Source organism: Tenrec ecaudatus, chromosome 8 (genome assembly GCF_050624435.1).
Source record: "Tenrec ecaudatus isolate mTenEca1 chromosome 8, mTenEca1.hap1, whole genome shotgun sequence".
Taxonomy (NCBI): domain Eukaryota; kingdom Metazoa; phylum Chordata; class Mammalia; order Afrosoricida; family Tenrecidae; genus Tenrec; species Tenrec ecaudatus.
In genome coordinates, this window is record NC_134537.1 from 15,986,042 (window position 1) to 16,009,791 (window position 23,750).

Below are 23,750 nucleotides of genomic sequence, written 5' to 3' on the forward strand. Positions count from 1 at the left end.
ACCAGCAATTAATAAATCAAAACTTTATATGTCGCGAACCTTTGCCTCTATTTATGGATACTTGTTAATAAATAGCCAATGAAATCAAGTATCAGTTGCAATTGTTTCAAATGATCTGAATCCTCTGTACATTCAGGAAAGTTTTCCTATTGAATTGATGACAACGGGAATACTTTTATTTTATTCATCTAAAGTTGTAGCCTTAATTGCTTCCTCTCTGACCATTTCTCACCTTGAGGGGCTGTCAAGCCCTGGTACTTCTCCCTTCCCAGGTTTCCCCACGTAAATATTGACCTCTCTGCCCTGAGATGCCGCCCGCGTTCTCCAGGCGCTACTCCGTCCCGGGAAACTGCAGTAGCTTCTGGCAGCATTGCCATGAGAAACCCAATTATGGAATCTAAAATAACCGAGCTCTAAGACTGCTTTTATTGTTTGTCAGGATGTACATGAGCTTCTTCAAATTTCTGAGCCTCGTGTTTATTTCTGTGAAATGGAGATGTCAATAACTGGTTTGGAAAAGTTATTTTTTTTCATCATCATGTGTTAACTGTGGAGATAGAATAAGAGAATATATGCAAAACTCTAAGCTTTGCACATGGTACTGATGAAATTTATTTTTATTCTTATCATTGTATTACTTTGATAATTCTGTATGTTTTATCTGTGTATCACTCTCAGCTACATACTCTAAAATCTATTTTCATGCTATCAGTTCTTTACTCAAAAGCCTATAAAATTATTTAACCTTTTTCATCCTTCTAAATCTATCATATGAAGTCATTCATATTTAAGCCATTCAATCTAAAATTCTAGTCTCTATCATACATGGTGATATTCAGTTAAACTTAATTAATTGACATTCTTTTTATATCTTTATTTTTCTATCACAACTTATGTAATTACCCCTCTTTTGGGAGGTGAAGTCTGGGATCATAATCCTTCTGCCCATGTTAACTATAGTTGGAAATTGGCATTATATAGAAAAACTTGTCATGGTCAAGATCATTACAGATCCAAATATATTTCTGTTGAGTCAATTCCAACATATAGCCACCCTATGGCAGAACTACCCGTATGTTTTCCAAGGCCATAATCTTTATGGAGGCAGACAGCCACAACTTTCTTCCATGGGACAGCTGTTGGGTTCAACCCATCAACCTTACAGTTGCCGGCTAAGTGTTGAATCACAGCACTAACACGACGTGGCTCCTTAAAGATAAAATATAACTAAGGAAGAGAATCCTGACAATCAGTTTATTGTGCTCTAACCAATACTTACAAGCATGGTGACATTTCTTCTCACATATCTGGGACATATTATCAGGAGACACCTCTCCCTGGCAAAGGACAACATGCTTGGTAAAATAGATCAGGGAAAAAAGGTAAAATGTTAGAGAGATAGTGAGTCCTGGTGGCATAGTGAATTATGAGTTGGGCTGTTAATCACAAGGTGAGCATTTTGAAACCACATGTGCTGTATGGGAGAAAGATAAGGCTTTCTACTTCCACAAAGAAGCTCAGAGAGGCAGTTCTACGCTGTCCTATAGGATTTCTGTGAATTGGAATTGACCCTATAGTTGTGAGCTCTATTTGATCGTGAGGATGGTGTAGAACCGGTCAGAATTTCATTCTGTTGGGCAGAATGTCGTTACAAATTGGAACTGACTTGACTTCAACTAACAGCAGTCACTGCTTATAAGCTCTGGGCAGCGCCCATGATAAAAGTCATGATGTCTCTCTGCACACTTAGCAGTTCAAACCCTTCCAGGGGCATCTCAGAAGAAAGTCCTGGCAATCTGCTTCTAAAGGGTCACAGCCATGAAAACCCTATGAAGTTCAGTCCTTTTCATACCTATAGGATCAATATGAGTCAGAATCAACTTGATGGCAACTAGTTGTGGAGTAGATTCCCACTACTTTAGGAGTCCCTCGGTGGTGTGCATGACTAATCTAAATGTTGGAGGTTGATTCCACTACAAGGCACCTAGGAAAAATTTCAAAAATGTCAAAATTCCAAAAATTCAGTCTTTGAACACCCTTTGAGTAGAACAGCTACTTTAAGACAAATATAAATTTGTAGGGACACTAGAACCGAGGAAATAGACACTGCTGGATGGAAACATTGAAGGTGTTATGAAGACTATAACCAGTGTTATTGAGAAGTTGTTGAATGTGAACCTACGCTTCTGTGCAAACCTTCACTGAAGACAAAATAAGATGCGATTTTTTTAAATGAAAGAGAACCACATCAGCCCAGTTTTAATCTGATGCACATGGAGTCTCCATGGCTTAGGGTTCAACTTTAATGAAAAGGGTGACATCACGACTATTGGAAAGGACCTTTGATTTTCTCGTGAAGACTCAACAAAACCCTCTTCAGAAGGCTGTGCTCCAACACGCTGACCACTCTGCAGTGCCCACGCACTGCTCTGCCACTCACCCCACTGGAGTTCCGTCCTTGGTTTCCACTGAGTTGTTCAATATTTGTTTTGTTTTTTTCTGAAGCATATTCTTTATTTCTGGTGTTCTTATTTTGCTCAGGCACGCTGATGCTTTGTGGCTGGTTCATCTCCAATTTCCTGGCCCAAGGCTTTGGCTTTTCTGCCCATTTTTGTTACCTTGTTCATTCATTGACTGTATCAATTCGGGAAGCCACACACGTCCGATCTCCCACCCTAAATGCCACATAAAGGGAATTGCCAGATGGGCATCTGATCTTGCTCTGGGGTCTGTTCTTATTTGTTTATTTCCCCTTTGAATTTTCCAGTTGTATGGTACTCCATTCAATTCCTACTCTTTCTGAATAAGAGGCCTAACAGGCTTATGATCTCAAGTCCTTGTTGCAACAGGAACTTCATTTGGTCGCTCTGAAGGTGGAATGAAGGAACTGGGGGAAAAGATGTGCCACTGGTGTAATTAAGCCTGAATTTTGTTCAAGCTCCATTATTAGAGAACAGCTTTTAAAAGGTGACTATGCATGGCTGTGCTTGAAGTCACGCACACAGGAAGGACCGCAGATATGATTCTTATCCTTCAAACACACTCGAGCTCATGAACTGGATAGTACTGTTCTCAGCGCAAACAAGTTTCTCACTGGGCCATTATAGCATCGGTATACTAACATATAGCACTTAGTTAGAAAATACATAGTAAACATTTAAAATATGAATGTGGGTCTCATTATGTAAGATCCTGTGATAAAATGTACATACAAAGCAATTTGATGAAATACATTTATCAAATTATATGTCATTTCAATAATAACATTCTTATATGAATACATGCAGAGGAATAATTAGTTAAAATATCTTTGAAAATCTCTATAGAGCTAATTAGTGATTGCCTATTTGTGGTTTATTCCTTATCTGGTAAATGTTTTTTAAAAAACTTCATTTTTTTTCTTTCTTTCATGCCCATATTCTCCCAGTAGGTACAATCATCACACCAAGACACTTCTAACCAAACTCACTGCCAACCTGTCACGGAGACCCTATCAGACAGATTAGAACTGCCCTGTGGGTTTCTGAGACGGTCATTCTTTCCTGGGGTTGAAAGCCTTCCAATAGGGAGGCTGGTGGGCTCAGTTGTCATTTTTCTTATCAGAGACTGTGTGCTTGCTTGTTAATAAAAATCTAATATATTGTGAGAAAAAATATAAACAGGATGGAAAAGTATTGAGGTTTGTTATATTACCCTTTCCAAATATGAGGAACTTTGGTAATTTAGTATACGACATTCATCTAAAACGTAGATGTCAGCACGTAAATTTTTAGAGCCTTTTTCAATACCAAGCTGAGAAAGATTTCTACTCAATCCATGTCAAGGTTATGAAATATCGTATGGTCTTTAAAAACAATTTTGGGGAAGATAGTGTTGGCTAACTTAAATCATTTCTCATAGACAATTTTTGAATCTGAATTTTAGAAACTGAAGTCCTCGGGCATTGTCCAAGGGGACTTCAACATGTTCATGGAAAAAAATAAAGAATCTCATTCCCCTACAAACTTGTGAAGCCGTTTTATATACTTGTGAGTTTTAAGGGTCCTAAAATGATGAAGAATTTACTCATAACCTTTTCCCAGTTGACAGCAGAGAGGGAAGCACACCGATATTGCTCTCTGAACTTATTGTGCTCTGTGTCCCTGTCTCATGTCAGTGTTCCCTTATCAAGCACAGGAACCACCCAAGACACCATGAAGGTGGGAGAGGCCCTTCTTATAGATTCATTCATTTCCTCTCTCTCCTTAAATGACCGCAAAGCAAGTGTTAATTATTGTCCATTCTTTTTAGGAGAAATTATTTTTAAAAGATAAGTACATTATAAATAAAGGATGGCTCTCTCTCCTCTCTGCCCCCTCTCTTCTCTTGTCCTCTCTCCCCTGTTTCCCTTTCCCCTGACCTCCTTCCCTTCCCCCTCTCTCCACATGGACCACCAAGCAGGGCTGAGTTGTTAGAATTCGACCACCATTGTTTGGACTTAATAGACAATGGCATTTTTTGGCATTGGCAACGATGACGAAAACAATTTGTAACTGACTCTCAGACGATACACATCATACTGCATGCTAGTGCTAGTGAAACAAGTGATGTCAACAAATCAGCTATTCAGATAATATAGAGTTTTAACATAATGAGTAAGAAAAGAGGATGCAAATTCAGCAATGATCTAAGAAGTGAATTTCCTTTTATTAAAAATAAAGGATGGATCGTCTGCTTGCTCTTTCAATCAGTTTTATATAACAGTGTATTTTCATGGCAATCTAGTATAAAAAGCTTTATTATAACTTAATTATTGTATACTTTTCAACAACAAAAAATATCCAGAGTTTATTAGATATCTTTTAAAAATGCAAAGGTTTTTTTCTAAAGCTAGAAATTTGCAAATCATCCCAATGTTGAGTCTCTTCGAGTTTGAAATGGAAATCCTCCCAGAGAAATGCATCAGAAGCGGGTTGCATTACTTATATTACATGTCATGTGCAGATGGCCAATTATTCCAGTTATGAATCAAGACTATTCTCCTCTAAGTAAAAAAACAAAATCTATATTTTATCTCTTTCTTAGTTTGCTTTTCTTAGGATACAGTTTATGTATTTCAAAATGTTCATGTTCTTAGAATGCTTTAGGAAATGAACCAGTCTTGAAGTAAACAAATGGTTGCTATAAAATAATTAAAATGTTTGGTTAGCATGGAATAAGAAACCAGCTTGAATCCATCCAAATATTCCCTCAAGTAGAATTCAGAAAAACTGGTCAATATCTAGACATTGCAACTACCATTATAATCTAAATGTTGATGCGTGACACATTTATAAGCAAACTTTCAGAAAGATAAAATCACTAACAAACAAAATCTGTTTCTGGAGAATTAAAATATCAGTCTACACTTAAAAAAAACTATTTATTTATTCACTAGTAACTATTAGGTCTTAGAAAATGGCCAAAACCCAGCAAAAGAAATCACTGAACTAACTACTCATTAAAAGAAATTGTTTAATGCAATAATAAAATCTTTCTTAATTGAATATAAAGTCTAGAGAAAATTCCAGAGTTACAGTCATGCAGATATTCATGCATACTTTTTCAGTGGTCATCATAATAATGAAAACTTGAATTTTATGGTATTTTTCATAAAATATCTTCATTTTATTAAAATAAACCATTAAATTCTACTTTGATGTCTAGATAAAAAAGAAAATTATTTTTTGTGACTTTATCTTATCTATTGCTTTATGAATGTATGATATGGTCACAATAAATATCTAAGCATGGGCCCATTGGAAGGGAGAGCTAAAATTAATATCAATACGTTTCCTGTGTTCTTTTTCATTCCAATGAAACCATACTCTGTACATTCTGTAAGTTATATTAATATCAGACTATATAGTCATTTTGCTTTTGAAAATGAGTATGTCACTATTTCCTTTAAAAGTAAACAGGATGGTTTTTACGACACATTCGCTAAGCATTCAAATATTGTGATATTTACTAGAACATGACAATATGCTTTTGCCTAAAAGAGAACTGATGAAATGAGCAGATGAAACCATCTGTGTCTTCATTTTTATGAATTGTGATTTTAAATTTTACATTAGACAGAAACCATGATTCAGTTAAACTTTAGTATATTCATTCATTCATAAAAAAATCATTTATTCAGTCCAATTTTTGCACTATCTAAATCTGCCAAAGTACCACAGTGAATCTTTACAGAGAGAAATAATAGTGACACAGTAGTTCATCTCTAGACTGATAGCCAAAAGTTGATGGTTGAACCCGCTGGCCACTCTCTGGGAGGGAGTCATGGCAGTTTGATTCTATAAAAAATACCACCTTGGTAGCCTTTGTGGCTGTCACAGGCTGGGTTCTCTGGAGAAGAAAAACATGGATGCTTATATATGTCCACGTATGAGAAATCTATATCAATAAACATTCACACGGTTATAAGAGTGTGGGAATCCAAATCCAGGCAGTTCCCAAGTCCATGGGCTAGATGTTAGTCTGGAGGCTTCCATTGTCCCAGGTAGCAATTGGGGCTGATCATTGGCAAGAAAACCACAGGCTGGTGGTTGCAGAGGAGGATGAAGTCAAGGTCAGCATATCAGGTCTATGGTGGTAGAGGTGATGAATCTGAAGTCAGCACATCAGACGACAGGTGTCTAATGACGCCGAGAATTGACAGTAAAATATGGGAGACCATCAGCTGAAGTCCAAAGAACCAGAGGTGAACGAGGCAGAGGTAGAATGCAGACCCAGCAAAATGCAACCAAGTTTCTCACCACCTCTACTTCTCTTGGAAACAGGCCACACCCTCCTTAGCAATTAGCTCCATCCAGAGGGTGACCTGAGGAAAGGTGTTGCAGTCCACTAGAATCATCCATTATGGAGGCTTAGAGCTGTGACTGGCTGTGATTAGTTTGTGTTCCATAGGGGATTACTAGAAATGACAAGCCACTGAAAATCATGGTCCAACCAGGATAACACAGAACCTTAACTAGTTCAACTATTTATAGAGTCAGACTTCCATCTCTCTGCCCTGCGGAGTAGCTCGTGTGTTCAAAGGGACACATTTATGGTTAGCAATTCAGCACTGTACCATCAGGACAGTTCAATCCTGGCGGAAGGACCAACAAACCTTGTGAGCCCAACATGTGCTTTTTAAAGCTAATGCAACATGTAGGACAATGGTATGTAATGTGTGGAATCATGATGGTACTCTCCTCTGGTTGTCATGGAGATTAAATAAGAGAAAGAAAGAAATGGGAGAGAGGGACCGTTGTAAAAAAGAGATTGATTAGAAGAGTACATGGGCAAAACACTTTAAAATGTTTTATGTTTATATTTGATAACAGCACAAAAAACACTAGTTTAAGGGGAAATGGCGATATTCATAACCAGAGTTAGAAGATATTCACCAAGATAATAAAGGATCGACTGTATTTATGAAGACAAGAAAATCACTAGCCAATTGAGAGAAATGGTCATTTCACAAAAATAACTATAAATTTAGTGAGCTAAAATAAAAATGGAAAAGCATTAGTGCCAGTTATTAAATGGCCTTATTTCTGTCAAAATGACAGTTTTCTGAGGAAAATCAAATAATATATTCTGTAATAACATCACTGATATCAATTGTTCACTTTTGCATTTGGCTCATTTCATAAATGTACAGTACAAAATGAGTTTTTTCATAAATTAAAAACTCCACCTATCAAAGCTTTCTGATGATTTGGTTCACGGCAGAATTAGTAGAAAATGTAGTCAGAATTTACACCTTTCATTTTTCAGTCTTTGATTATAATAAATTATCATAGTTTCAAAAAAAGACAAGGAGAAAAAAAGGCCAAATCAGTTGGCTGTTGCACTGTTTATTCATGGCTGAAATAAAGTGTTATAAATGTAATTTTCATCTTTGAGTCACAAATTTATCTCTGATGAAAAGACAAAACTGAAAGAAATGCTCTCAGGCCCTTTTAAACCTTTTATTCGGAGACTCTATGAGCAGACGTTTACTTACTTTGCAGGAAACTCAGTGAGATGATATTTTATTTGAAGTTAATTATATAGTTCCATTAATGTTAATTAATTAGTATCTCTATCCTTTTTAAGAAATACCTTAATTACTTAGGAAGTATACAAATTATGCTACGAAACACACTACAGTGTGATTGTTGTCCATTCGTTATTAAAATACGGAGTACCTGGGTGTGCGTAACAGATCTTTTTCACATCCGGCTAATCGAATGTGGGGCTTTCTCATCTAGTCAGAGGCACCTCAGAGGAAAGGTCTGGTGATCTAGTTTTGAAAATAAGGCTTTAAAAGCCCAATGGCACACAGTGTTCTTCTGAAACACATGGAGTCAGCAGGTGTGTCGATAGATTGGATGGCAACAGATCACTCTCTTTCTCTCTGTCTCTCTCTATTTTTTAAAAAAAACTATATCTAAGGTATATATGAGCCAACTGGGATCCATTGGGAAAATAAAGAATCTGATATTTTACATTTCTAATAAGTTCTCAGTTGACACCCGTGGTGCTTACCTAAAGTACACATTGAAAGTAAGGATCTCATGTTTACACATACACACATACACACACACACACACGCACGCACACAAACACACACATATACACACTGAGATAGAGGAAAGGAAGACGGAAACAGAGAAAGGGAGAGGGAATCCAAAGTAGACAGTTGAATTATTCGAAGGTATATCAAAAAGTCTTCCTATATAATTTGATTTATACCAAACAAAATGTGCTGAAACACATTTGAGTCATCAATTGATGGCTGTAAACATGTTTTCTCAGTGACTCACTTATTCTGATTACAGCACCTTAAAAATGTTAAAGGGGATACCTTTTGTGTCCAGGAGGAAAAAAACTGTTTTGAGGTCAGGAATAATGTAATTTTTTTTAACAAAATGCAAGTGGACATTTCCCCATATCACAGAAGCTTTGCAATATTTCCAAGAATTCTTCTGGACCAAAAACAACAGTTTTAGATGTCAACTGTTTTAAGGAAGACTTCCAAGATGAGCCAAATGGAGGAGACCTTCCATTTAAACCGATGAACCTGTGACTGAAGTGCAGAGATTAGTGGAAGATGACCAGGGGGTAACCACTGAGATGACTGCTACTGAAGTTGGATTCTAACACGGTTTATTCGGTGCTGTCAAGTTCATGCTATTATCTTGGCCAAAGCAGGCTTTTGGTGCCATGCCATAAAATTCTGTTAAAAAATTATAACTTGGGATGAGTCTTGGATTTATTACTATGACCTGAAAAGCGAGGTCCAATTCAACCTTGGTGTGTTAGGCCAGGTTGACTAGAGCAACAAATCCAGGGACCCTAATATACGTATAATGAGGTTTTATATCAAGAAGTAATTACATATCTTAAAAGTAATTACATTCCAACCCAGTTCCTAAGTCCATATGTCCCTCTTCAGACTCATGTAGCCACATGCAATGATGCAGAAGGCAGGAAGGTCACAGGCCTGTGAGTGAAGGGTATTCTGGATCCAAGGTCATTTGAAGCATCACAGACAGGGCTCAGGCAGCTTCACAGTCAGTAGTAAAGAGAAAGGGAGGTTCCCATGGCCATCCTTATAAGAATGCCACACCCCCAAGGAGGTGCCATCAGGCGGTGACCTGATTGGCCAGTTTGGCTGCACCCATGATTAGGAGTGTCTAATAATACCATCATTCTTCTAGCACACTTGGTTTCTGTGGACATCTGTTGGGCTCATTCAATTCAAAGTCTGCTCAGAGGGTCATGTGACTTTTTATAATAATTATTCCAGAGGTGCAGTCTAAATAGATTTCCTCAAGGGACACAGGATGGTCACAATGGCTTACTGGGAAGAGGTTTTAAGAATAATGGAAATCAGGTTGGTGAGAATAAGGTCAGAAGGTTTGTATCATTTCATGTATGTATGTGTGTGTATGTATGTGTATGCATGCCTGTGTATGTATGTATGTATTTACTTATTTATTTATATCTGACAATGCACCTGCTCATTCTACTAGCATGCAAAGGCTACCCCTACAGGATCTTCATTGGGAAACCTTACCCCATACACCATAGCCATGGTCTTGTCCTCCCAGACCTCTTTTTGGAAGTTTCAAGCTGCTGGCTCTGTGGTCAGTCACATTGAGATAGAATGCCGTTGGAAGTGGTTACACTCGGAGGGAGGCTGCACATGTCGAAGTACTGATCTTGCAGTTCGGATATCATAACCTCTATGCCACGAGGACTCTTCGGTATCACAATTAAATTCAATAGGATGGGAAAATGATGTAAGGGAATGATTTATTTGCCACATTTCAAACAGTGTATCCACAATGGAGTCAGACCCAAGAGCCAGATACACAATGTTCTCTTTATACTGTGAAGACAAAAGCATTGTATCCGGCTGGACTAATGAATTGGGTGCATATCTGTGGACCCTTCTCTGGATTACAAAGACTCATGACGTAAAGAGAGAATTAACTATTAAAACGAGAGTTTCCATCAGTCTTTAAAGTAAAAACTACATATGGAAAACAATATAAATGCAGCCATGTAAAACGTAAGAACACCAAACGCATTGGCATTGAGTGGGTTCTGACTCACAATGACACTGTATAGAGTGTTGGACAGTGTCCATCTTTATGAGAGAAGACAGCCCTCTTGTTCAGTCTCAGAATACCCACTGGGTTTGCACTGCCAGCCTGGCAGCTAGTAGTTCAACATCTGACCCACAGCATGACCAGAAATCCTTTTCGTGTACTAGTTAGGATGTTAAAATATGATAATATTTCAATTTCTGGTGGTAAGTCACATTAGGTCACATGATGCACTTCGTTATTATCTCATATACAATCAATTCTTATCATTTTCAAAGTTTTATAAATGAAGAAAATGGTATAAAAGATTGCAAAAGAATGAAATTATCTCAGCTCTTTTGCAAAAAAATGTAGGATTATAAACCTGAATTTTGTCTATAATTTAATCTCAGTGTCCTATAAAGTCTGCTTTTAGTATTCACTCTCAGAGCTGTTTGTCAAATTTCCATTAAGCGGAAGGTGAAAAATTAATGAACCACCTACTTCCGATATTTTAAAACTAATGCAAATCTATTAGTCATGCAGAAAAATAAATCAAAATATTGGGTATGTTCATTTATGGTTTAGGGTTTGCTCATATTTAACTTTTAAATGCATTGTTTCATATGCTTAACAGAGCATTTTATAGAAGAAAAGAATGCAGTAATTGATTTTTTAATAGACAAATATATCTGAGACATTTTATTTATTGAAACCCCTTTCTAAAAATCTATGGGTGTTAATTTCAAAGCAAGATTACTCAGTTTGTGGATGGCAGTGGAGGGGTTCTGAAAATTTATTTATATATCTGCTAACGGAGGTGGTAGTTAGCTGTGGAGAAAGAATAAAAGCGCAACATGCCTAGAATGATAATTTATCCATGGACTGTCTCCCAGCCCCATTTTTGTGGCATTCAGAGATTCAGTGGGATGACTTGGAATTTAGATTCTAGAGGAGAAAAGCATTTTACATAATGATATTTTAAATTAGAAATGGCAAGTAGTGATAAAGGTACAGACAGAAGAGATGGAAATTGAATGGGGAGATATCACTTCGGACTGAGCACATCAGTCAAAGCTTCATGGAGAAAGAAGAATGTGGGGTCAGCTTGGAAGAAAGTGAGTATTTGAGAATCATGTGACTCCCGGAAAGATCAATTAAACTGGAAGGAATGGCTTAAGCAGAAGCATGGCAGACGCCACCTACGGAGTTTGCAGGGGACCTGCCTCAAGACGTAGCATGGGACAAAGGAATAAAAATGAGGGGAAATGCTGCTGGAGCGAAACCTTGAAAAGAGTGTGTTCCTTGCATGGGGAAAGAAAGTGTTCAGTCTTTAGGCAATGGAAATCCACTGGTTATATTTAAACTGGATCAGGGAGATGCTATGCAGTATATTAAGAATTTTGTTAGCACCCACCATATTGTGAAAACTTCAAAATAACCAAGATCCCTTATTTCGTATGAATACTATTTCACCTCCCCCCACATACTAACATATTCAAAGGTAATTGATGAAGGACAAAATAAATGCAGGGTGAACCAGCATTGCGTGGCGATAGCAGGGCTTCCATGGCCGGTGGGGCAGGGGACATTATCTTTGCTGTGAGATATTAATCATTTTGGCTAGGAACAGCAGGCGACTCAGGGCTCGCTGGTGTCAAAGAAGAGCTCCTATGGTTGCTGGAAACCCCCGTTCAGTTCTGCCCTGTCCTCTCTAACTACGGATATCTGCTTTGTGAATTGAGCCTGGTCTGGTCCACAGCACAGGACCAATAGGGGTCACACAGGGCTCCCTTTCAGAATGGGGCCCAGACTTGATTCCATGCTTTGCTAGCATGCTTGGAATTCTGAACGTTTTGAAAAGCCCACATTGTCATTTGGCACCATAACCCACATAGCCCTCTGGGGGTCCAATGCATGAACATGGGTGGATTTCTTTGCAGTCCTAACGAGCTGTCCCACATCCATGGAAAAGGAATTACGCAATTAGGAGACCAGCACTGTGCTTATATAACCAGGTTGACCCTACACTTAGATTTATTTTCACTAATTTTGCATTAAAGCTATGAGTTGTTTAGCTGCCATAGGCATATGCTAAATAAAATTTTTTAGCCTTGAGGTTTTCCAAATGACAAATTAAGGAAACATTTTCGCAACATATTTTCTCATTTATACTTGTGCTTCCCGGAGCCTGGTTCCCATGATCCTTTAGTTCTGGATCCCCGCAGTCCGATCAAATTAAATTCTGAGAAGACCTTTAGCAATTATTTCTACAATACAAATTCTGAAAAATAATGACCTGGGCTCAAAAACATTGTTTTTTGCCCAACAGAGTCATTTCGTTATGTACTTCCTTTCCTGAGTATGAGCGGAGTAGATTTTTGCTGGTGGTGTTGTTTGGTTTTTTAGCAGAGTAAATAAGCAGAGTAAAAAAATCGTTTCAGCTATTCATTTTACCACTGTAGACTTTGCTATCTTCATTTTCTTCCCTCCCAATCCTTGTGTATATTTGTTTGATATTTTTTCAATATTTTTATTGTGTAATATAGTGAAGACATACAGAGCAGACTACTTTTCTTTGCATTTTATCATCATAATTGCTTTTTTGCCTTACTTTATTTATTGTTTATTCATTCCAATTTGGGGGCTACTGAACGCAGCTTAAAAAGTCAAATATTTCTTCAATATAGTTTTTCAATATATTTCTACAATATAGTCTACAAGACATAGTTTTTCCTCCTAAATATCGAAGCCACTGTCTCCTATCCTGCATTGTGTTCCCTCTTTCATCTCTCGTTCTCAAAAGCAAACAATCATTTTTTAATATTTTAGTTGCTATTCATCTCCATCTATAAATGAGTAGCATATATAGAGATTTACTACATTTTTCCCAGTTGTACCCTTTATACAGAATCACTATTATTTTAAAAATAAAGTTTTTTTTCTTTCCCAGATCTCCTGGCTCCTTTATATTTGTTATTTTCCTTGTATTCCTAACAATCAATATTTAAAAGAAAATAATAATAATAAGGGGGAGATCAACAGATATTATTTATAGAATTAGGAAGAAAATATTATTCTCGTCCTCATGAAGTATACAATAATTTTATTGCTTTCCTGCACAATTTCTTGTTAACTTTAAAACAGATATTTATTTGATTATAAAATTCTCGTTTTTATCCTGTGCCTCTAGCAATCCTACAAAGCTGAGTCTGCTAGAAAGATGGCAATATATACTTTTAGTACATTAACCCATATCTACTATCCCCACACTATCCTAGACCTACGCGTCCATCCTGTGTCTGACAGTGTGCTGTACTGTGGTGACATCTGTTTGCTGTGACGATGGAAGCGGTGTCACTGGCATTTCACATTCTAGCAGGGACACTGAAGGTGAACAGGTTTCAACAGAACTTCTAGAGTTAACAACAAGCTTTGAAAAAGGAATAGGCTGCCCACTTCAGAGGAATTCATTTTGAAAATCTAATGAATAGCAGCAGAGCATTTGAGACACTAAGATATCTCATTAAATTAGCAGAATACCGTCATATATAGTGTCATTATATGGCCCTCTTAGTTTCGAAGGCACTTAAAATATGACTGAAGATAAAATGCCCTCCCAAAGTAGATTCGGCCATAATGACATAGATGAGTCAAGTTTTGGGGATCATTAGAAATAGACATTTTAAGATCAATATTGAAGTACAATGCTGCTGGTGATAGAATCATATCAATAAGCCTACAAGGAAATCCAGCCAATGCAGTTATTGTTAGAATTACTCACGAAATGGTAAAGCTATTTATGAAGAAATTCAAGAATTCTACGAATGTATTTAATCTGAAATTGATCAAGCATGCAAACAAGACACATCAGGTGTTTACAGTGTGAGCATTAGAAACAAGGAGTAAGGAACGGTAATTGGAAAATGTGACATTGGTGATATAACTGAAACTGGAGATTGCATAATAGAATTTTTCAATAACACAAAAGGAAACTGTACATGTGGATTTCTCCAGATGCACTTTACAGAAATACAGTTGACTACATCTGGGAGACAACATGATGGCAAAGCTCAAGATCAACAGATAACACGATGTGGGGAACGGACTCGGGAACACATTCGTAATCATTCAGGTGGAAGTTCAAATTGAGGGTGAAGAATATTAAAACAGGTTCATGCGAGCCAAAGTTAAACCCTGAGTATACTCCACCTGAACTTCAAAATCATCTCACAGTTAGATTTGACTCATTAAACACTAAGGACAGGAGCCCTCTGAACCATGTGCTGGCATGAATACAATCACACATGGAATATCAAACGTGCATTAAAATTAAAAGGGAAAAAAGGAAAAGGTCAACGTGCATGTCAGAGGAGACCGAACCCCAAAATGATGACATCAAGGAGCGGAACAGAAAATTTCCAAATGCAGATTAAGAAGACAAAGGAAAACATTATAAGGGGATGGGCACAGAAATAGAGTGAGAAAATGAAAAAGTAACGCACGGAGCAGATCTGAAACTAGAAGACGGGAAGAAGATTTCATGTCTTGTGTTTCAATATTAAAAATTATCCGGGAACAATATTGAATGATGCAGAAAGAAACAAAAGAACATGGAAAGAAGACACAAACTCACTCTTCCAGAATGAGCTAATCAACCTTCAATCATTTCGAGAGGTATTATAGAAGCAAGAACCAGTGATGCTAAAATAAGAAGTCTTCTATGCTGAGGACATTAGTCAACTTCAAGGGTCCAGGAATTGAAGCAATACCATTGGACATGTTCTAACAACTTGATGAAGCACAGGAAACATCGTGCCAAGAAATGTGTACTAGAGCTACTTGACCAACTGGTTGGCAGAGATCCGTATTTGGATCCATATTTCAAGAAAAATTGACCCCACGAAATGCATAAATTATAGAACAAGGCTACTAATATCCCATGCAAGTACATTTTTCTGAAAATTATTCAAGAGCTGCTACCGGGACAGGGAGCCGTCAGAAATTTAAGCCAGACCCAGATGAGGACTTGAAACAAGACACCTTATTCCTCATGTCACATGGATCTCGACCCAAAGCAAGGAATGCCAGAAAAATGTTTAAGTTTTATTGATTATCCAAAGATCATAACCAACTATGGGTAGCATTGAAACATACAAAAAGGTAATTCCAGAACCATTCCCTGTGCACATGCGGAACCTGTACCTGGATAGGGCAGCTTCCGACGGCAGTCCATTACTTTTGACTTGTATAGATTAAACTTTCATGAAAGGAGCTGGACTGTATGGAGAAGAACTCAGCATGAAGACTGGTGGAAGACTTATTAACAAACTGATGTGCAGATGACACAGCCTTGCTTGCAGGGATGAAGACTTGAATTAATTGCTTTTGAAGATCTAGGATTGCAGTCTTCAATATGGATTACAACTTAATGTGAAAAGACCTTGAAATCCTCGTAACTGTACCAGTCGATAACATCATAATAAAAACTAAAAAGAAAATAAGATAAACTCTAACTCTCTGCTATCAAATCTATGCCAACTCAGGGACCCTGTAAAACAGCTTAAAACTGCCCCTGTGGGTTGCCAAAACAGTAACTCTTTATGGCAGTAGGAGGCCTCATTTTTCTCCTAAGGAGCTGCTGGGGGTTTTGAACTATTCAACTCAAGGTTAGCAGCCCAACTCATAACCACTATACTACCAATGTTCCCTACTACTATAATAAATGGAGAAAATAATTTAAGTTGTCAAGAATTTCATCTTAGATCCACAATGAATGCTCACGGAAGAAGAAGTCAAGAGATTAAAAGACAAGTTGTTTGAGGCAAGGCTGCTACATAGGATGTTACTTTGAGGATGAAGGTATGTCTGAAGCAAGCCAGGGTATTTTGTTTCTTTTAAAAATACTTTTATTGGGGGCTCTTGCATCTCTTATCATAATCCACACATTCCTCCAATGTGTCAAGCACATTTGCACATATGCCACCATCATCATTTTCAAAGCATTTCTTCCCACTTGAGCCCCTGATATCAACTCCCCATTTCTTCCCCCTCACTCCCTCCCCTGCCCGCCCTCCCTCATGAACACTTGATAAGTTATAGATTATTTTTCCATATCTTACATCATCCTCCATTGCCCCTCACCTGCTTTTCCATTATTCGTCCCCCTCAAAGGGAGTTCTAGGTTGATCCTTGTGATAGTTTCCCCCTTTCTCCCCTAATCTTCCTGGTGTCTCTACTCTCCTTGTTGGCCCTGCAGGGTTTATCTACCCTGGATTCCCAGTGTTGTGGACTCTTATCTGTAGCAGTATGCATGCTCTGGTCTAACTTGATTTATAAGGTAGAATTGAAATCATGATAGTGGGGCGAAGGAAACACTAAAGAACTGTAAAGTTGTGTGTTTCATCGGTGCTATACTGCAATCTGAATGGCTCATCTCTTCCCTGTAAGCCCTCTGTGAGGGGATGTCCAATTGTCTACAGATGGGCATTGTGTTTCCACTCCATGCCACCCCACCTCCACCCTGATTCACCATGGGTAAGGTTTTATTCTGGGCCTTAGATGCCTGATACCTGCTTCCATGGATACCTCATGATCACACTGGCTGGTGTGCTTCTTCCATGTGGTCTTTGTTGCTTCTGAGCTAGAAAGTAGCTTGGTTATCTTCAAGCCTTTAAGACCCCAGATGCTATATCTTTTGATAACCAGGCACCATTAGCTTTCTTCACCACTTTTGCTTATGCACCCATTTTGTCTTCAGTGATTGTGTCAGGAAGGTGAGCATCACAGAATGCGGGATTGTTAAAACAAAATGTTCTTGTGTAAGGGAGCACTTGATTTGAGACCCAATGTCCATCTGTAACCTTAATTCCTAACATATAATATGAGTACATAGTTTTATTCCCCCTTATTATATACATATTCACATATGTACATGCCTGTATTTAGGCCTCTATAAATGTCCTTTGCCTCCTGGTTCTTTCCTCTATTTCTTTTTTTACTCCCCTCTTATGCCACAAACCTTTTTTGGCCTTCATTCAGGTTTAGTAATTCCTTGATGCTACATTAAGCTGTGGTATTTTCAATAGTCTCATAATGCATATAAAAGTGGGACATTAAATAAGGGCCACTCGAGAAGAACTTGTGTATTTCAAGTGTGGTGCAGGTGAAGAATAATTAAAATACCTTGGACTGCCAAAAGTACCAGCAGCTCTGTCTTGGAGAACGTTCAAACTGAATAATCCTTAGAAGCGAGCATATTGAGATGTCATTCCACGTACCGTGGACAGGTTTTCAAGAGAGCTCGGCTCTTGGAGAAGGACCTTATATTTGATAGAGTAGAAGGGAAGTGAAAAAGAGGAAGATCTTTGTGGAGATGGATTCGCACAATGGCCAGAATGCTGGGTTCAGCAATAACAAACATTGGGAAATGTTGCAGGACCATGCTGTGTTTCATTAAACATAAGGTTGCCATGAGTCATAACTGACATAAAACCCCGAGAAATAGCAGTGTCCCCATTTGTTTCCTCTTTCTGGAAACCCTCTTGTCCAAGATGCCTTGCCTTCTGCTCTCATTCCAGGGCTTTCCCTTGGCAGAGTATATGCATTTGAAATGATAAGATTTGAAGTTCTATGAGTGAGTGAGATTTATTAGCTACTGGAATTGAATGTAAGGGATCTCAGGTGGACCTGTAGTATCTATTGACCTAGTCTTATTTACTGGATCTATTGACTTAGTCATAGTTCCTCGAGTTGTGTCTTATGTTGTGCGATGGGAAGGTAGCATTCTTAGAGCTGACTACAGGAAAATACCTCCAGATTCTCAATATTTCTAAACCTACTACAGTTACAAAGTAATACTTACACTTCATTGTGTCTAAAGTCTCTCTTTTTGGAGACTCACTTCGGTTTTCTGCTGGAGTGAGGATTAAACTATGACCTACCTTGACTCAATAAAGGGAGAGGTATTTCCTTGGCGTCATCTCTTTACAAAACCTCCCTCCCCTCCTTTCATTTTTATGTTGCCAGTGACTAATGCTGGCTGAGCTACTGTGGCCCAGACAGTCTTGCTTCTCATTCCACACACCCTCCTCCCGGGACACATGCACACACTGCTGGATTAGGCTTTTATTTCCACTAGTTTGTTATATGTTTCTTGATATTTCCTCATCCTCTTTCTGATTTCTTCTGTTTTCTTGGCCCGTGTGGGTTATACTTTATTAGGCCTTTGCTTTCTCCATTGTAGCAAACATTTGTGGAAAAACAGGGGTAAAGGCATGTGTGTGGACTGGGGCTTATTATATTGGGGCTTCTTTTCTATTATGAAATACTTCAATCTTTTGTAATAAGTGATGGTCTAACAATAAAAGAATATAAACATTGCTTATAGTTCATATATTCATTGTGGAGGACATTTGAAGGCACTTACAATTCTTTATTTGCCATTTTCTTTTGAATGCAGATGGAAGTTTTAGACACAGCCGGTCAAACCTTACCTCTCTGCTCGTGCAGCCCGTCTCTGCCTCTCTTGTTGAACAGCTGATCTCTTCTCCAGCACACGGAGCCCCAGACGTAGTCTGCTCCCCTCTCATTCTTCCCAACAACGGTAATGTATTCAATATATTGCTATGCTCCTTGTAGTGATCGTTCATATTTACTTAGTGTGCAAGTATGGGTAGACTAAAGGAACAAATCCAGAGACATTCAGATGTGTGTAATAGAGAACTTTATATCAAGCAATTATTGCATATTAAAAAAACATTACAGAAAAGTCAATATCAAGTCCATAAGTCCTATATTAATCCATATGTCCAATACAAGTCTATAAATTCCTCTTCAAACTCACGGAACACATGCAATGACGCCAGATGCAGGAAGATCATAGGCCAGTGGGTAGAAATTCTTGTGGATCCAGTGGCGGTGGAAGCATCTCAGCACTGGCGTGGTTCTCCACGTGACTCCTCCAGCTCCAGGGCTCTGGCTGCATCAGTGTAGCTCCTTGTGGCTGGTCAACAGGAACACAAAGCAGAGAGAATGCATCTGGCCTCCAGTGAGCTTTTTATTTTCATCGTGCTTCCAAATGAGGTCATCAAACTGTGACCTGATTGACAGGCTAAACTCCACCCTTTCACTCTTAATAGTCTCAGGTTGACACCAGATTAGATAACTACCACAATTCGATTGATGTATTTGGGCTAGTCTCTTTAAAAATGTTCACATTTAGCTACGTGAGGATTTAATTCTCCTCTGTGGCCCTTCAGTGGATGAGTTGGGAAGTGCTTTCGTTGAAGACAGGGAGTTGATCAAACTGAGAGATTTGTAAGGGGGAGTTAAAAACCATTCTGGAGTGCTGCAAAGAAAAGTAGCTTTTACAAGTCAAGCATTTTGTACATTCATGAAAATCTGCTTAACATCGCTTCCCGGTTTCAGCTTCAGCAGCCTTGTTGCCTGCCAAGATTCAGTGGATAGCAGTCAGCTATCAGGGGTATGAAGTCTTTCGTATAAAGCATTAAAGCCTAATTCCTGCAATTGACTAAAAATCCCTCTGTCTTTTCGCATCATCGCCTGAGAGAAGCTTCTTGTGCTGCAGGGCAGTTTGTCAGGCCTTGTTGGCCGACGTGGAATAATTTGAAGTAGTTAAGCTACCTGTGGCGGGATGAAAGCCACAGACGGCATAGTGTGTCTGCCTCTAGCCGCAGAATTCAAGTTCTGAAGGAGAAAGTCTCTTTACATATTGTTACAGTTGTATCTAGGTCTTCTGAAGTACCACTTGAAGGCTGTTTTCCTGTCCAGACCCGGGGGCTCAACATGATTTATCTCAACACTATTTCTCTTGCCAAAAAAACAAAAAGAAAGAAAACAGATTACAAACATGTTCTGATGAAGCCTTGAAAAAAAATCTGAATACATTCAGGATTGCCTTTTGTTAAAGAGAAAATAAAGGTATGTTTTTCAATGTTATATAGATGGAGAGCCTTCCAAACTGATTACCTTTTGAAATATATATATATATATATATATATATATATATATATATATATATATATATATATATATATATATTTTAAATGACAAACGCTGAGGGGACTATGTCCTAAGAGCAGAAAAGAAGGAACCCTCAAGAATATTTTATTTTTTTCTCTTCTCCAATCGGAGGCCTTTGGTTGTTGTCAGGTTCCGTATTTTTGCAGCATGACTACGTGAGGACATTGTGCCTCAAAGCTGCTCCAGAGAACTGCTTCAATCTCTCGCACAGCAGAAGGCTGCCCCGTTCTCCCGTGGAGCAGCTGGGGGTCCAATGGGCTCACTTTCCAGTTAGCAACTGAGTACTTGCCCACTCTGCACCCGGCTTAGTCATGCCCGCTGGGTGGTCAAGATGATATCATGACTATAATACTACGTGAGCTATAGGGACAGTACTGCACTTATACAAAGCTGATTGGAAGGTCAGAATCAATCAATTCATGAAATATTCAGAGCCCCTTATGTTTTACAGTTACCCTCAGTGTATTGACATTCCCCTGTTAGCTTCAGACCCACCCGTTAGTCATCTTTCCGGAAGTCTCCATGATTTTGTCTATACTGGAATAGTGTTATTTCCTCAAATTATGCTATATACTTGAGTACTTTTGTGCACTGAAAACATATGTGACTGTGATGGAATCTGACCCATTTAACATTATACATGTTTCTCCACATGATGGGTGAAAATATGACTGCTTCCATACTGTGTACCCCTCAACATCATAAACAGTGACAAGTTTTTATGAAAGCCAATTTGGATGACAACTCTGCAAAAGACACATATATTTTGCTATATTGCCTCATTAACAATTCAGTATATTCCTATATTTTTAGACTGAAATGTAATTATTATAATGTAATGTCCGATGGTGGATACTACTTATTTTTATATCCAAGAAGGCATCAAAAATGTTTATTGGGCAAATTATATTATCTCTCAATATAATTTTCTACATACTTATTGAAGCCCATTCCTTCATATTTCAAATATATTTTTATGATTTGTTTTTATAATTAGGTAGCAGGTATGTGTGAATTTTATTTTCAGTATTTTTCAACATGGATTTGAAAACATATTGAACTTGTTATCTTCCGAAAATTGCCGTCATACTAAAATTTACTTTCAATTTTACATGTTCAAAAATTAACTAGAAAGGTTAGCAGAGTTGAGTCTAGCTGCTTTTGGTCACAAGTGAACCCAAGTGTTCAAAGTAGTTCTAAAAGCTATACATAAGAGATATCAATGAGTATGCAATGCTTTCTGATTAAGGCATGTCTTAGTACAAACACATGCATGGTATGAATGTTTAAAGTTGTCTTATAGGTACTTTGGGTTGAACATTGAACTTCTAATGAAAAGATAATTGGTTCAAACCCATCACCTTCTTAACAAAAGAAAGATCAGGCAGTTGGCCTCAGTAAAAGATTTATAGCTGCAGAAACTCTAAAGAGCAGGTTTACTCTGTCCTATAGAATTGCTATGAGGCGCAAGAAAGCCTTTGGTTTTCAGTTGGGGAAACTGCGTCATGCTTTCCACTGAAAAGTCAGCACGTGGAGCCCACCAGTCACTTTGCAGGAGAAAGATGTGACGGAGTGTTCCCACACAGATGACAGACTTGTAAGACATGTGACGCAATTCTACTTGATTCTGTGGGGTTTGTGTTAGTCCGGGGAGACTAGAGAAACAAATTCATAGACACTCATATGTGTATAAGAAGAGCTTTATATACAAGAGCTATTGAGTATTGAGAAAACATCCCAGCCCAGTCCAGATCAAGTCCATAAGTTCTATATCAGTCCATATGTCTGATATCAATCTATAAATTCTTCTTCAGACTCACAAAACACATGCAATGATGGTGAATGCAGGAAGATCACAGGCTAGTGGGTGGATAGTCTTGTGGATCCAGTGGTGGTGGAAGCATCTCAGTACTGGCGTGGGTCTCCACCAGGCTCCTCCAGATCCAGGGCTCTTGCTGCCATCAGTACAGCCCAAGTGTCTTGTCAGTAGAGAGTCTCTCAGCAAGTGAACATGTATGTGTCTCACGTCCAATGAGCTATTTATCTCAGAACCGCCAAATGAGGTCTTCAAGCTGCCACCTGATTACCAGAATAAACTCCAACCCTTCACTCTTGATCCTCAAATTGACCACAGATTATATAACTACCACAGGGTGTCCATGAGTGGGAATCAACTCAACATCAGTGGATTATCTATTGGTGGCCCTCAGGCTTTATGGTCGTTGAGGAGCCATTTTCACAGGGATCCAAAAAGTCTGAGCTGGAAACTGGTAACAGAGCCATCCACAGAACTAAAGATCAGATATCCTGAGTTGCCAGTCAGAAGTCTTTGGACAAAAGGGGCGAAAAAAGCTTCAGAAATCCCTTTGAAGGAGTGCTCATCAAGGGTCTGAGACAGAGTGAGCACAGGTGGGAAACCTATTGTCCCAAGTCCACAGAAAGTACAGTTGGCTCTCTGTTTCCTGGGGAGTGCACATTGGGTTACCAAGGGTGACACAGATCTGTCACTCACCCAGAACTACTGTCAAGTTTCCAGGATCTGTCTCTACAGTTTTGACAGGAGGGAGGAAGCAATTCAGCTGAGATTCTGTCTATAGGGCTTTTCAAGCGTGCCTTGGATTAAAAAAAGAGATTAAACAAAGGCAACCTGGGAAACATATTTTTAAACAGAATTACTCTAACATTTTCCCATTTACCAATGTTTCTCGGTGACTTTTCTTTGGCTTCTGACATAATTACCAAACCATGTTTTCAATGCCTGTCACTCCTTGCCAATAATAGAAGCTATAAGTACCGGTTCAATTTATGTGTGGTAAAATCCAATTGAGGGTATGCTATCTGTATATTTTGATGATCTATCTTTCATAAAGGACTGGTGTTGTCATACGGTAAGTGCGATATTATCAACATTTCTTCACTGTCCTGGGGCTATACCCTGGCCTTCCTTTCACATATTCAATATTCTCCCCAGGGCTTGATTCAATGTTATACAAATAGGCTATATATATTTGTGTTTCTAAATGATAACATCTCTGTTTTCTCTAAACCCTTAAGATTTAGGGCAAATGCCATTTCTTCTATTAAAAGTCATTTGGTGGACTATATAAGGAAGCATTG

At 38.4% G+C, this 23,750-nt stretch overlaps 1 protein-coding gene across 5 annotated transcripts in view; it reads left to right on the forward strand.

Moving 5' to 3' along the window:
• The window catches only part of NAALADL2 (N-acetylated alpha-linked acidic dipeptidase like 2), a 1,559,949-nt gene that overhangs the window by 1,119,404 nt on the left and 416,795 nt on the right, over positions 1-23,750 (forward strand). For all 5 annotated transcript variants that reach the window (XM_075556048.1, XM_075556051.1, XM_075556049.1 and 2 more), the window contains one exon: positions 19,051-19,194. In XM_075556048.1, coding sequence (XP_075412163.1) covers positions 19,051-19,194 — 144 coding nt within the window. The remainder of the gene's footprint in view (positions 1-19,050; positions 19,195-23,750) is intronic.